The sequence below is a fragment of the Perca fluviatilis genome, chromosome 3 (genome assembly GCF_010015445.1).
Source record: "Perca fluviatilis chromosome 3, GENO_Pfluv_1.0, whole genome shotgun sequence".
In the NCBI taxonomy this organism is placed as follows: Eukaryota; Metazoa; Chordata; class Actinopteri; order Perciformes; family Percidae; genus Perca; species Perca fluviatilis.
The window spans coordinates 18,305,999-18,321,327 of record NC_053114.1 but is presented as its reverse complement, the minus strand read 5'-3'; the positions used below and the strand labels follow the sequence as shown (position 1 = coordinate 18,321,327).

Genomic DNA, 15,329 nt, shown 5'->3' with positions numbered 1-15,329 from the left:
ACAAATATAAAGAAAAGGCAATGTTTTAATTGCTTTTGAACTTTAGGAAAAAATCACAAATATTTACATTTAAAAATACTTATCTTGAGTCTCTACATAGATGGACATGTTGAACTCACAGAGACATGCAGAGAGAATTGACGATACAAACATGGCCCCCTAGTGGGCCCCAGAAGAATTACAGCAGAACATAATGTGAGTACGGAGGGCACTGACACGATACACGATACAATATATTTTTGGTAAAATAAAAAGCAGGAATACTTAAAGATCTTACATACACTGGAAAAAGAAATATAATAGGCTAAGACAGGTTACATAGAATGAGTATGATTTGATATATGTGCATTTTTTTGCAAAAGAAATGTATTGGAAACAGTAGTTGCTGACAAAGCTACAGCATCATACTCTCATAACATTCATTTCCCACAGGAGTCAGGTTGGGGTAAATGGTAGCATTTAGTTGAATGTGTGAGTTGGTTACATAAAATACTTTGATTTCTCTTTCAATAATATTCTAGTAATTAATACTCCGTGATCTTGGCGTGCAAATCTAATCAGGTATAGCTGTAAAGATTCCTTTTACTGTTTTGTTGATAGTATTATTAAATCCTTCTCTTGATACATTTTAGGAATGTCTGAGAGGGTAAACAAGTTCCTCTAAGCAGGTAATTTTGAATACACAGTATATATTTTACCATGCCATGGGAAATAACTACGTAGTCAGGGTTTTGTTTGAGATGTTAATGTCGGATTCAGTCCTGTGTTTTAGGCCAGAGGTTGGTGGGAGGATGGGGGATGGGGGATGGCGTTACAGGCTGCTGTAGATCCTCTTGATGGTGTCTCCTTCATCCTTGGCGATGATGCCCTTCTCAATGTAGGAGTCAACCTGCTGGTCCATGAAGTCCTTCAGCTTGGACAGGTCATAATCTGGAAAGAAAGAAAGAAAGACAAAACACAGGATGGGTTTATAATCTGAGAATCAAAGAGGAAGATCACAAGGCCATGGTGGTTAGCAAGGTAGATCAGACATTAAAACCTCTTAAGACGGCACACCCAAACATACCATAATCTGGTACTGTAGTTCCTTATCAATGAGGATTAAGGTCAGAGTTAGCATGTTTGTCGGGGGGTTAAGAAGATACCACATACATAATAAGACGGCCAAAAGATTGAATTGAGTAAAAAAGAAAAAAAAAGCCACTTTTCAATGAATTTGAATCAGTTTCAGGTAGTAATTCCAACAAATCAGGTTCCCTCAAATACTAAAAAAGCTTGATACACCTTTAAAAAGATTTTCTTTTAAGCACCATTTGTATTCACCTTGCTGTTGACGGGACATTGTCATTTAACAAAGCACCATAAGGCCCCAGCTGGATGTGGCTATATTTAGAAAGGAACACAGCCTAACTCTGTATTATCCATCACAGTAACAAACGAGTTTCAGAGAGCAAGCAAACAGCTGTTGCTGCACCACTTCTCCCTGCTCGACCTGACTCTGATTAAAGGGGGGAGGGTGGGCAGAAGGACAGAGGACAGCCAAGAAGTCACACAACAGCGTCCTAATGACATTTCTAACAGCAGCAACTTATTGCATTGCCTCAAGATACAGTTGCTTTGCAGATGACAAACATGACGTGTGTAAAGGATTAACCGAAAGACGGCGCCGCTTCTCGCACTGCCAAAACCAGGATGACGTCCATCTACGTCCATCTGCTCCTATGGCTAATCTGTGTAGTGTGTAGGTCGCCATACACACACACACACACACACATATAAAGCGCACACACATGCGTACAATTGAACGCACACAGAGCCTCCTCTGAGATTGTCCAAATGGGTGCTTCTGGCAGAGTAAACATATTAAGTGGCCTGTCGCCCACTCTGTTACTATGACACTGCTTTTTGGTTGAAAGGGCTTTTGTTCTCCTCCAGCTGTACTTTCTCCGAAGAGAGAAATATAGAGAGAACAAGGATGAGGTGATATTTAGAAAGCAGTTCTGAATTCCAGTCCAACTACCAGAATATTGGGTGATTTTGGGGGGGGGGGGTACATTTTGACTCAGTGTGTGTTCTGACACCATTATCTGTCTGTCTGTGTCCTCTGCCCAGATCACTGACAGGCAGGCGGGGAGGGGCAGGGCCCCCCCTGTTGCCCCAGACAACCACTCCACACACCAGAATGCTAATGAAGTGTCCTATATAAAGCCAGGTCGGAGATGAGCACCAAACAAAACTTCCCTGCTGCTTGGGCCTCTCTGCTCCGGACTGTGCAGCTCTATACGCTCGGTGTCAGCCCTTTTTTTTTGGTTTAAGATGCTCACAAGAATCTAGGCCAAACTTCTTCTCTTTTTTTTTTATTAACTCACTAGTGGCTGAATAAACAACAAAATTGATTGGCACAGATTAGATCAGGCTACTGAATATTAGCAGTAAATATAAATCTCACTGAGCAAGATTTTTTTTTTTTTTATGTCTGAGATGTCCTGCTGAGATGATCAACAGTGGACGGATGGCCTGAATAGTGAAAACTCATTAACATTTCATTCTCTGCTGCTTAATTAAGCAGCACTGGGCATTGATTTTCCTCAACAGCAGGCTTCTCCTGCAGACTGGTTCAGTTTCTTGGTCACACGCTGGCACTTTATGAACACTGACAGTTAAGAGTAAGGCAGTAAATATAAATTCACACTCACCAACACTACAAATCTAGAGACACGAGCACTGATGACTAAGACGTGATGGTCTTTTCATAGCTTTTTTGTGTTGTTGTGATTAAAGTGCTAATTATGAACCAGGTTCAATATACATACACACACACGCACACACACACACAACATAAAAGTTGAGGAACAGGTAGGATGGAATAAATGAATAGACCTTTGTCTCTGAACAAGAAGGCTGCATCACGAGTAATTAGGACAGACTCATCAAGAATGATCCATATTCATGAGATCTGGACTGGAGTGAAGCATCTATCCTGGTATCCCACACTCATTTTAATTGCAAATTGAGGCTAACAAAAGACGCTTCAAAATGTCTGTTCTTCAGTGCGTCGCCTCAGAACTGTCTGTGTGACCCACCATAGTTTAGTGAGGAGACGAGGGTTGGCAAATGAGGATGTTTTCTTGGTCTGGCTCTTAAAAACTCAGCATAGATTGGGGAAGGTAGAGCAGTTTAGACCGACTATTAAAAAATAGAAATCTTCTAGTAAGTGAGTGTGTCTTACCCCCTTTGCCTTCTTCTTTGTTGTGTTTCTTCAACCACTCAATGTTCTTCCTGATGGCCTCCAGATAGGTCTCTGACTTTCCGGGCTGATCTGGTAAGGAGAAAATAAAGAAAAGGGGACATGAAAATCTTCCTCTTTAATGTATTAAAAAATAAAAAAAATAAGTGAATTTCCCTTCACTACTTCAGAACATTCACTCAGAAGTGCCTTGGGACACCAAATTGTAAGATAGTGCTAACTTATCAATTATTTAAACCACAAAATTTCCCTAAAGCAAGACTTTATGCTTTAACTTTGAAATGTCTGTAGCAATGGGAGCACACTGACAGCCAGGATTTTACTTTCATATTAAACTAGCAGTAAGACACGCTCTTTTTCCTTTTTTATTGTGTAAAAGTGGTAGCTACAGCAAGTGTATGATATCTACAGTTTGAGATGTAAGTTGATATTAACCACCAATCAAGATCAGACTATTGCCAACCCACAAATTAAATTTGGATTATAACGCATGCCCCTAGTTTTTCCATGAATATCATATTATGCCACTCGGTACAGCCTGTTTACATACAGATAACCCAGAGTTTAGTTGACATTGCTCAGGATTTACTGTACGTCATTTTGTTCTGAAACAAATTTCCTGGTGGCAATCCTGCTCCATGTTTTGTTTGTTTGTCTTTTTTATGCATTTCTGCGTGTGTGTTTGTGTGGATTAGGCTGATGAGCGGGTACAGTAGGCTACAGTGTACAGGGACAGATAATAACGGCAGCTGTGACCAGCTTTCCTGTGAGTGTTATCGGACTGGCCTAGTTCAGGGACAAGCAGGGACTTAATGATTGGCCTGGACTACACAGTGCTGTTTACTTCCTGTCAGCCCTGCTGAGTGAAAACAAAAGGTCGGAAATGGTCTCGGACATTACATTCAAACTCATTTTGCAGACCTTTCACTAAGGTAGAGTGAAGACAATGTTTTGCTTCATTGAACTTATGTGAACTCTATTTGAGAATTCTGCATTTATTTGGGACATTTGACACAAAACAAAACAATGAAAATCATAATGCAAATAAAACAAGTTTTACAAGGCACATAGTTCATAAATTGGTGAGGGGCAAAATGGCAAAATGTTATCAACTTATTTTAGCAAATCATCAAATCACTAAACAAAAAGCTATTCATGTTTCATCTGGTCATCAGGATTGGCTAGTGGACTGACTGGTCTCAGTTGATGGCTGCTCCTCCTTGGTTGAGTCTTTCAGGTTCTCATACTCCTTCTGCATCTTGGCGGCCTCAGCCTTCGTGTTGTCATCCTCATCCAAGTTTTTTCCTACAGCAAAGAAACAGTACATGGAGCTCGGTGTTGCTCGGTTGCTGGTAAAGATACTTAAAGCAGCAGTTTAACGTTTTGGGAAACATGTTATTATTATATCAAAATATTGTTCACTTTCTGGCGGAGACTAATTAACATGTTGATTATTGTTTGCTTTTAACTGAAAACTGAAATGTAATAATGACAAACTGCCGTTTTATGGAGGGATGTGAGGAGTGACTTCCTGGAGACTCCCCTGTACATTTACGTTATTGTAAAGATTAAATAAACAAGATACAATGAGGTGTATTTTGTTGAGCTTTATAGGTGCTGGTAGGCGGATTTTGTTATCTTCTGACTGAGTGAGGCTAGCTGTTTCCCCCTCTTTTTCCATCATTAAGCAAAGCTAACTGGCTGTATAATTAACAGACAGATTCAAAAGTGCTATTGACCTTCTCATTTAACTCTCTGCCAGAAAGCAAATAAGCATATTTCCCCAAATGCCAAACTATTCCATTAAAGGTAAATTTAACCCCCTAAAACCTACAGTATATCTAAGTTTCATCCTGGCTTTGAACCACATTCTTCTAGGTCTATGGAGCTCTACAGAGCCTAACATAAGCTACTAATTACATCCGACCACATCAAATAAAATGATGTGATTTCACTGATGTGACGTGTTTGGAGAATAACTTGTTTACCGTTGGGTCCAGTGAAGTCAGGAGGCCCGAGAGCCTTGCCCAGCTTGTTCTTGGTCTGCATGGCTATCATAGCGTCCAGGTTCTCTGCAGGTGGATGAAACAGGCCAAACGTTTACTTTAGATTTGATCAGCACCGTGACGTCTGTTCACTCTACGGTCAACAATTGAATACCTCTTAACTGTTTGAAAGTCCCACGCTGTTCCTGTGTGACTAAGAGAGTGATTATGATTAGAAAAGGGTTTCATGTAATTAATGAAAAGTACATTCAGGAGTATGACGACAGCGATGAAAAAAACCTTGTTCTTTTCCACTGTCATATTCAATAATTTAGTTATGGAGTAGACTGAATATTGGAAAAGAAAATATAGTTTAAGTACAGACGTCACAGGGATAATTTATCCACAATTAATCTAAAAACAACATTTATTTTGGGATTTAGTGAAATTGTAATCTGGGTGTTACCACTAATATAACAGTGGGTTACGCTTTCACAACAAGATTAGAAAATATAAAAGACCCCAGATCAGCCAGGGAATGACACAAACAGATCATAAGGTTCAAAGATACTGAAGTTAAGTGTTAACTGATCCTCTCTGGATTAACAACATTATGTTAAAAAATAGAGGGAGCAGATGTTCTGTAGATACACCACATCCCAAAGTTCAGCTAAAATTTCATCTACTATATCATATTCCTGAAACACTTCACTTTAAGTCCCCCTATTTAGCATTTGTAAGCACTATTTCAACATTAACACGTGGATTATCACACGCTATAAGGTAGTTGTAGGCAGCTATAAGGATAAGTGTTTATTAATGTTCAATATGTTTCAGTAAATTCTCCTATAAAGACATATTTTTATATAAATACAACTTTTACTATATTATCATTGATTATCTGTTCATACACCAGTCTCCCTTATCTCACAGGACACTTATATCTGCTTACAACTACATTATTGTTTGAAACCATTTATTCAATTTGTACACTAGGGCTTATAAATGCTAAATATGGGGACTTAAAGTAAAATGTGACCCGAGTTTCTAAGAAGCACGTCTTCAACTGGGTGATATATATTCTGCATTATAACATATCTTTTGGAAATTGGAAATTTTGATAATTTACTTTAAGCACACTTCTGTGAAAAAGTCAAAAAAAGAGGAGAACATTTGATTACAAGTTAGAGCAGAGGAACTGTTTTTTTTCTGCATTGGGTCCAGATATTAAGGGAGTTTTGCATGGTGACAGGATATTAGATATCTGGATGTTAGGACAAAAGGACAATAAAGAGATAAGAGAAACAAGGAAGCTTGATTTCAGCACCGTGACTGAGCATCAAGGAGAAACACAATTTCCTTTCTCATCTGCGTCCTCTGCAGCCTCCTTTTATTTCTTATTATCTGAGCATCTCACTTGCACGTTCTGTGTATTCCTGTAGCACAGTGGAAGCCTATTATTTCACCCTCTCCCTCTGCCCACACGCACAAACACACACACACACACACACACACACACACACACACACACACACACACACACACACACACACACACACACACACACACACACTCTCTTCATCTACATTTCTCTTTCTCTATCTATCATGGGGCCTGTATCAGCCGATTAGCGTTGATTGACAGCCCTGTGTGTATTCAGTTGTGTACCTGGGTGACTCATCAGAGCATTACAGCGAGTTGGGGGTGGAAGTTGGGAAGGGGGGCATTAACTCGTTGCTAGGTAATGGCGGAATTCCATCCTATTATCTCTTCATGACCACATGAAGCCAGGGGGCGTTGCCTAGGAAACCCACATCTTTTGCAATGGTATATGCCTGTTTTGTTCTGGTGTTTAACGCCAACAGTGGTCATTTGTTATCCCGCTGTAAGAGACACCAAGCTGTATAAGGGTCATCTGAATGAGTATTGATTAATCCTTTCTACACCCTACATAGGGTCAGCTTTAGTCATAATACTTGATCGCAGGTCTTAGAGTAAGACATTGTAAACCTTTTCTGTTTAGCTACAAATCACATTTCCAATCTGTGTTAAGTCTAGTGGTAAAACACTAGTTAAGAAATTGATTGTTCAATAGTTTTTGATTAATCGTTAAAGTCATTAATCAAACAAAAATGCCAAACATTATTTGTTCTTATCTTCTCCAATGTGAGGACTGGCTTCTTTTCAGTGTGTTACATCACTGTAAATTGAATTTCTTTCCGTTTTGGTTTGTTGGATTGAAAAAAACAAGCAATTTGAAGTCATCACATAGGGCTCTGGAAACATATGATGGGCATTTTTCACAATTTCAACATTGGATTGGAAAATAATTGACACATTAAGCGATAATGACAATAATCTTGCTGCTCTAAATGGAACCACGTCTGCCGAGCTGATTTTAAAGCACAACTAAACCCTCTCCCATGTATGAAAGAGCCCATCATCTTTTATGTAATTTGAACAGAGCGAGGGAGAGGGAGAGAGAGAGAGAGAGAGAGAGAGAGAGAGAGAGAGATGTTGGGTCTTGGGTTTCCTGAGGCTCACACAGAGAGATGACAGCTGTCCCTTACAGGTGACTGACCTATCCACTGGCTACTGATGTGATGGCCAGCCAGAAAAACTAGCCTGGTTACATAGGGTGCCCCTGACACTAATCTGTCTGTGCAGGCTTTACACTCCACTGCACCGGCTGATAGGGAACATTAGCTCGGGTGAACACACATAGAATACGAGGAAAAAAACACATATATAACACACAGAGACAGAGAAATGCATGTGCATTAGTCAGCTAAGCAATGGACGGATACTTAGATGTTAAACCTTTCATCCACATGTAAGCCTACATACGGCTGTTCAACATAGTTGGAATCTATATCATATTATTATAACTATTATTAAGTATAACGTAATACAGCAAATGTATGCAAACTCAAACAAAATAAGATTGTTTTGTGTTCTGGTTTATGCATTACATCAGAAAAACATTTTGCAAGTGTAAAACAAAACCCCCCTTTTTGTTAGTTTAGTTAAAGCTTTAGTGCGTAACTTTTTTATATTAATGAATCCCCGTTATATTCAAGCCATTACTAAATGAGAAATTAGTTGATACAAAGCTAATTAAGACTATCAGCTCCACAAAACTCTCTCTGTATTTCTCAGTATGGCTGTGTTCAGAAAATGGTGTCGTCCGGCGTCTTGTGCACGCAGAAAATCGAGCGAAGATAATATCCTCTTCTGAAGAGTCCATCATGTTTTTATAATCCTCCGTGTCTTCCTTGGCTACTAGCAACTGCGTGGAGGAGGAGGGGTGGGGGTGAAGCGCGATCACGGACGGCTTGCATCATGTGGACGCGCCGACAGTTTTGTTGTCATTAGGCTACTTATGGCGCTTTTCCATTACGTGGTACCTGCTCGACTCGCCTCGAATCTACTCGCCTTTTTTGGTTTTCCATTACGAAAAAAAGTACCCGGTACCTGCTAACAGGTACTTTTTTTAGTACCAAGCGAGCTGAGGCGATACCAAAAGGTGACGTGAAAGCAACAGAGGGGGGTGTCCTGAACAAACCCGCCATTTTTAAATAGTTTAGCCAGCTGTGTTTTTTATTGCTGCCTCCAGCTTCATTTGAAACAAAATGTGTCTTCTGGCTGTGGCAACAGCAACACACCTTGGACGTTCTGTGTGTGTGTGTCGCGTTAGGTCACGGCAGTTTACTGCGGCGCCGCTATGGCGACCAGCCACGCTGAGGCGGTACTAAAATTTGCAATGGAAAACGGACGCACAGTGCGTTGAGTCGAGGCGAGTTGAGCAGGTACCATGTAATGGAAAAACACCATTAGAATTCCTTCTGGGGGAGACAGAAACTACTCACTATGGCTTTAACATTTGCTAGGAATCATTACATAACATCATTTTGTAAAACAATAACATTATGTGATCACATAATCATGACATGGTTGGATGTAAATAATTTAATTAAAGAAATATCAGTACTAGCTTTAATGGGACATTTTCCCTGGACCTTAAACTGCTATCTCCAAGGTTAATGAGCTGTCACACTAACGATACAATATCATCAAATGATCACCCTGCCTTACGTATATACAATATTATTTACCAGTCCCTCCAGAAAAACGCGATTGTGCGATCACATAATTCAATGCATAATCAGCCAAAGTCCGCATATTTATGCGGGGGCCACATTTTTTCAAATACGCCGCACTTTCGCCGCATAAATTGCCGATTTCCGCTCAAAATATGCGGGGCTTGCATGATTTCATAATCCCCGCATTTTCGTTGTAAAAAAGTCACATATATCTTAGCAGAAAGTTGAAAAATGTTGCGTTTACTTCACACAAGAGCAGCCATTTTCCCGTTGCCATGGGAACGTTATGAAGTGACGTAATTACGCGATGTGAACTTCATCGAAAAGCAGGGCGTTGGAGGTTGAATTTGACATGTACTTTGAGTCTCTCAATATCTGATACTATCTGAAATTTTTTTGTTTAAGTGCTCCTGCTGTCTATATTATTAACGATTTTTGAAAGTCTGTCTCTTTTGTATCTTTTATTTCCCTCTGTTTAGACTATTACTTTTATTTTTACTTTCATATTATATTATTTGAATATATTTTTGTATCTTATTTGTTTATGTATTGCGATGACTGAATATCTGTAAACTATTTTTTGAAATAAAGTAAAAAAAAAAAAAAAGCAGGGTGTTGGGGGAATCACTTTCTTTTCTCTTTTTCATCAAGTTCCCGCAATTTTTGCAAGTTCCCACAATTTCATCGCATAAAATTGCATAAATATCCCGCATATTCCATTGCATTTTTTAAGAAAACGTGCAGCATAATCAAGGATTTTTGCCTGCAACAATCACAAAAACACAAAAAAACCTTTTTCTGGAAGGACTGATTTACCATAAACGAGCGAGGTCTTCAATGTCTGGGGCCCTTATTATTGATTCTACGCCTCACATTCTGGCACTGTGTGTACCAGACTAGATCAATAAACAGCGCTGGTATTGTGTTATTTCTTACCCAGATAGGACACTCCTTCCTCGGGCGTGATGGTGCCGTACTTCACCATCATCTTCACAAAGTCAATCAGCGTCTTCATGATGGTGATCAATGTCTCTCTCTCCTGAGTGTCTTGATCTGCAACAGCAAACCAGAGGACACATCTAACATCAATGATCTGTTAATGGCAACTGGTTACCATGGTGTTAATGTGACCACATGGTGTTTGGCAGTGGGGGTCATGACGATGGGATTATGAATAATTTGTTATGTGCATGTGTGTGTGTGTGTGTGTGTTTCATCCGCATTTCCTAAGAAGATGTGCGGGGAAACAAAACAATCAATGACTCCTTCAGAACAATATCGCCATGACAACAACAGCTCTGATCTGGGGAACTTCTATCTTTGGATGAAGGATGCTGTGAAGAAATGATTTTTGTGATTCTGATCTGAAATGGCACAGCGACCCCGGGGTGTGTTTGTGTTTTTACCTGAGTCGAGGCTGCTGAGCAGACGGTAGAAGTTGGGGAAGTACTGCAGGTCCTGGAGCCCGTCTTCGGGTCTCACCTCGTTGCCCTCCTCAGCATCTTTGTCCCAGGTTGTGGTCGCTGTGTCACCCCCTTCTTCTTCTGCATCCCTGTCCACCTCATCCTCAATCTCATCATCATTTTCTTCATCGTCGTCCTCGTCTTTGTTGTAGCGCCGACTGGGTGGCTCCCACTTGTCCTGGAAAACCCAGAGTTTTTTTGTTGTTGTCAATGTTGTCGTCCTTACTGTTATCATAATCATCACTACCACTTCCTTACAAGCTTTTACCTTGTTAGTGTCTGAGCCCTGGTCTTCCTGCTCTCCCCTGGTTTCTTGTTCGTTGCTCTCAACGTCCTCAATCTCGTTGTTCTTGGCGTTTTTGGTGATGAGATCCTGGAGAGCCTCGGCCACCTGGTACTCCAGAGTGTCTGCCTGACTGTCTGTGATCTACAGATGGATAAAGAGAAAGACTGAGAACAATTGCGTGCAATAACAAATGTGTGGTAAGGTGTGGAAGAGAATAGAACAGCATGTACTGTACTGACTATAAACCTCTTTGTATCACATATTGATCACTGTCACTGAGAGAACCATCTCAGGGAGCAATTTGGAGACCTCCAAACTACTTATTGAGTGTCAAAAAAGTAATTTACAGCCAAGCAAGGCTAAGGACAATTCACAAATCTCTTCCTCTCCCGGGGGAACAGGGAGCACAGAGAGAGAAATTTCCTGTTGAGTAAATGTCATGCTACACGCTGTGTCAAATCAAATGGCATACAATCTCACAACCTACCAGCCCCAGTTTGAGCAGTTTTGAGACAATCCTGTCGAACACCCCTCTGTCGTCCTCCTCGTAGATCTTGTTTGCGATCTTCTGGACAATGTCTTCTGCTGTCAGTGAAGTGCCGTCGACCTGACGGAAACTTTCTGTTTCATCTGAGAGGAGACAATACAATACATACGTTATCATTTGTAACTTTCTTAACACGCCTATCAGCTGTGTGCGGGTATAAAGCAGGTGTTTCTGCTTTAATTCTTCATCTATTTGACTGAATATACTTTTCGAGTTACATCATACTGACAATATTCCTGAATATTTTGTCAACTGTTCTCCATTTGTAACAATCAAAACAACACAAGATTTGTAGATTTCATTAAAGCTTGTTCTCTCCCTTCTCTACTCTCTACTTTACTCCTTACGTCTGTCCTACTTCTTCCCTGTCTCTCTAAAATGTAAATCCTTGACCTAGAAGTTAAGTCTCTCTCTCTCTCATTAGGTGGAAAAAAAGATTTTTCAGTAATAAATTATTTTCCCTCTCCTGTCCTTATATTCAACATATCTATATCCCCATTACTGAGTAAGAAAAGTGCAATTGTTAGAGCTGGACTCTTACATAACAGTCCCTGCTGCTTACCAACAACCACGCACAATAAAAATACGCAGTGGAGGAATACTTTTGTCCGTATTGGCGGATTGAATCATCAGTGATGTATTTTAACTTCAAACTGCAGGGCCTATTTCTGTCTCACCCCAGCAAATAAGAAAATGACATCCAGACAGCGCTTGCCAAATTTAGATGTAGTGTAACCTGGCGAGCTGCTTGTCATTGCTGGGCCGACCACATGAACTGATGAAGTGTAGCACTCAGCGCTTTGTGTCTGAGTCACCTCACCTCAGAGACTTTGCTTTATGCTGATAATTGGACAGGATATCAAATTGCACGCGTATACAGTGAAATGTGTGCTGAGCTGACGAAATCTATTGAGACTCAAAATCTATGTAGATATCAGCAAATGATTGGATTTTGAGTGACTTACTGAATTTTGAATTCAAAATGAATGGTATCAGTGGTGTCTCTGGGAAAAGGTGTCCTGTGAAGAGAAGAAGCTGGTACAGTAGTCCAGCATAAGCTTTGATACAGCACGTGTTCTGTCTTTGACTCTTTCTAGCTGACTCTGATCATCTCCATCACATGCACTTGTTTTCTCTGCCTTCCCTTTCTTAAAATGTCTGCCAGGTGGCCTGCCAGTGAAAGAGAGAAGCACGCGGCGTGACGCCTTCCCTTGGCAATGGGTGCAAAGGTTTGGCAGCTAACCCACTGAACCTTTACAAACAATGCCAGGACAAGGTGCATGGTGACAGGTGCGCGTACCCTGGTACTTGCCATAGTCCATCCCACTCTTGGTGGAGTCGTAGTCCTCAGTGAGACGCCGGCTCTTGGTCGAGTCTGATTCATCTGGAACGTACTGGCCCTCCTTCTTGAGTGGCAGCTCGGTGGTCTCCTTTGATTTCTGGCCATCAGCCAGTGACTTCAGCACGGTGAAGTCATCAAGGTCCTGCTCTGACTCCGCGTCCTTGGAGGCAGTGGGACGCTTGCCCCCTGAAAGGCAGCAGAGAGACGAAATGATCAGACTGGAGCAATACAAGTGGTAAAGATGAACTCCTCTCACATTAATGTGGTTCTTAATAGTTGTTATTTCTCAGTGCAGATGAAGCCTGTTTTACTGGAAGTGCTGCAACAAGATCCCAGCAGGCGGAAATAAAGTCATTGATTGATTGGCAAGAAGGTTTCCTCTTACCAGCTGACTGTACTGCAGCCTTCACGCTGTCCGCCTCAGCAATCTGTGGAAATGATGAACATGGATGTAAGGATGTAAGCTCTGATTAATACTGTTTACTGGGTTAATACCTAGATTGACAAGTGACCATAAAGTCCATTTGGCCGGATATTGGATGAGAAAATTGGCTATGAGTCAGGGAGAAAGAGAGCTTACCTGATCTTGTATTGGCCTTTCTTCTGTCAACTGTCTATTGTACACAGTTTTATCTGCAACTGAAAAAAAATGCATGTAATAACTAAACTGGTGAGTCAAAGCAGACTTTATTATTAATAATAAAACTCTGATTATCTAGGTTACAATTGTAAATGGCACATTGATAAATATGCTTTTTAACAAATATATAAGATATACTTCAGATTTTTTTCCTTGTCATTTTAATAACTTTGCATCTATCAAAGTTATGTGATCGTTTCTGCTTTCCCAACTCACCGCAGAGGCAGCGCGTAATCGGATTATCAAACAAAAGATTAAACTGCAGCGAAAATAGACCACAAGCGGCCATAAGATATCATGCGACCAGGCGTCGTTCAAAACACCGCCAGTCACTGCGGAGCTGGAGCTGAACTTTAAAGGCACTACTTTTCTCTATATCTTATTAGTCAATAGATTTATAAATGAATAAAACAATGGAGTTCCTGAGGCAAAAATTATGAAACATATACAAAGATGAACAGAAATTGCAAAGAAATTCCAATAACATCTCTTTAAATGCCCGTACGTGTACTGTACAAAGTGTACAACGTGTTATTGTCAAATTTAGTTTCTCTGCAGATATTCCTGTGTTTCTTTAAAGCTGATTAAGGCATAGATGATGAGTAATGAGTTTATGGTATCCTTGTAGTATTTTCTCTGTTTTAATTCCAGGCACCATGCGTGCTGAATAGAGAGTTATGACCCTTTACACTTTGTGTTTGTAAAACCTCCTTTGTTATCACTGACCGCCTGCAGTTACAGTTTTCAATAACACGTCCACATTATTAAATAGCCTACTGAACAATGCTTTATAGTACAAGACTACTACAATAGCCTACGTTACTATCACACGGATAGAGGCGATCGTCAACTCACCATCCGTTGAGGCTGTCGGCGTGGGGAAGGCAGATATCTGGCTCATTACATTCAGGGCTAGAAGCTGGAAAAGGACGAAAAGGCCAACGTATTTTGACGCCATTCTGAAATAAGCTGTCCCAGGAAGATAGATATATCCTGGCTTATCTTGCTGTCTGTGTGTGTGTCTGGTTCCCTCCTCCAGAAGCTAAGTGCTGAATGTGTGGACAGCTCCGCTGTGCTCCGGCCGGCCGCTGGTGCTGAAACTGGCGCGGAGGCTGCGCCCTGGAGTACCGGCTCTGTAGTGAGACGCACCGGTTGTGAAGGGGCTGGCCAAATCTCCGCTGAGCACTGGAGCTGTTGACGAGTCGCGGTGCTGAAACCAGGTCACCTCTATATAATTATAACCGGATAAGCAGGGAGGCTCTTCAAGCCCCGTGTGAGCTACAACATCACCTGCCAAGCCAGTAATAGAGCCCACTAAAACAAGACCTGCCCCCATCGGTCTTTACAGAAGAGGAGGAGGTGAACACTGCAAAAAGTGTCCATTATCCGAGACATTTCAGCTGGTGGGAAATAGAAAATAGTATTGTTTCCATTGTGGATCAGGGGGAACAACATAGCTTCACTTATTTCTAGTGGCAAAATATTTTAAAAGTATAATTATTATAAGATTCATATGTTGAAATATAATAGTGGGGTGAACATTTTTATCCATTATTCAAAATATTCAGAAAATCCTAAGAGACAAATGAGACTGCTTTGCTTTGGAAATACGCAACGTGTAGGCCTATGGTAAATAATTTGCTTAATCGTTAACCCATGACATTGCTAAGTGTGCAGGACAGTGAACAGAATGCTGAGTTGGACATTTTTCGCAGC

The 15,329-nt window shown here is 40.8% G+C and overlaps 1 protein-coding gene across 2 annotated transcripts; it reads right to left on the bottom strand.

The window, feature by feature from the left end:
* Positions 1-23: 23 nt before the first annotated feature.
* On the bottom strand, positions 24-14,883 carry scg3 (secretogranin III). 2 transcript variants are annotated; one of them, XM_039794703.1, is made up of 12 exons: positions 14,469-14,883; positions 13,554-13,612; positions 13,359-13,401; positions 12,932-13,159; positions 11,572-11,714; positions 11,067-11,225; positions 10,742-10,976; positions 10,272-10,388; positions 5,236-5,319; positions 4,442-4,552; positions 3,230-3,319; positions 24-930 (listed from the first exon to the last, which is right to left on the bottom strand). In XM_039794703.1, the coding sequence occupies exons 1-12, from the start codon at positions 14,569-14,571 to the stop codon at positions 812-814; spliced, it is 1,491 nt and encodes a 496-aa protein (XP_039650637.1). In that variant the 5' UTR covers positions 14,572-14,883; the 3' UTR covers positions 24-811. The 2 variants fall into 2 exon arrangements, with proteins under 2 accessions (XP_039650637.1, XP_039650638.1); XM_039794704.1 differs by having other exon boundaries at positions 12,944-13,159; positions 14,469-14,882.
* Positions 14,884-15,329: the final 446 nt, after the last annotated feature.

Bases quoted from the DNA above. Each gene is read 5' to 3' on its own strand.
- scg3 (XM_039794703.1), bottom strand. From the start codon at position 14,571: ATGGCGTCAAAATACGTTGGCCTTTTCGTCCTTTTCCAGCTTCTAGCC. The intron at 11,715-12,931 runs GTACGCGCACCT...GTCTCCTCTCAG, and splicing joins GGACTATGGCAAGTACCAGG to ATGAAACAGAAAGTTTCCGT. The intron at 11,226-11,571 runs GTAGGTTGTGAG...ATCCATCTGTAG, and splicing joins AACTGCTCAAACTGGGGCTG to ATCACAGACAGTCAGGCAGA.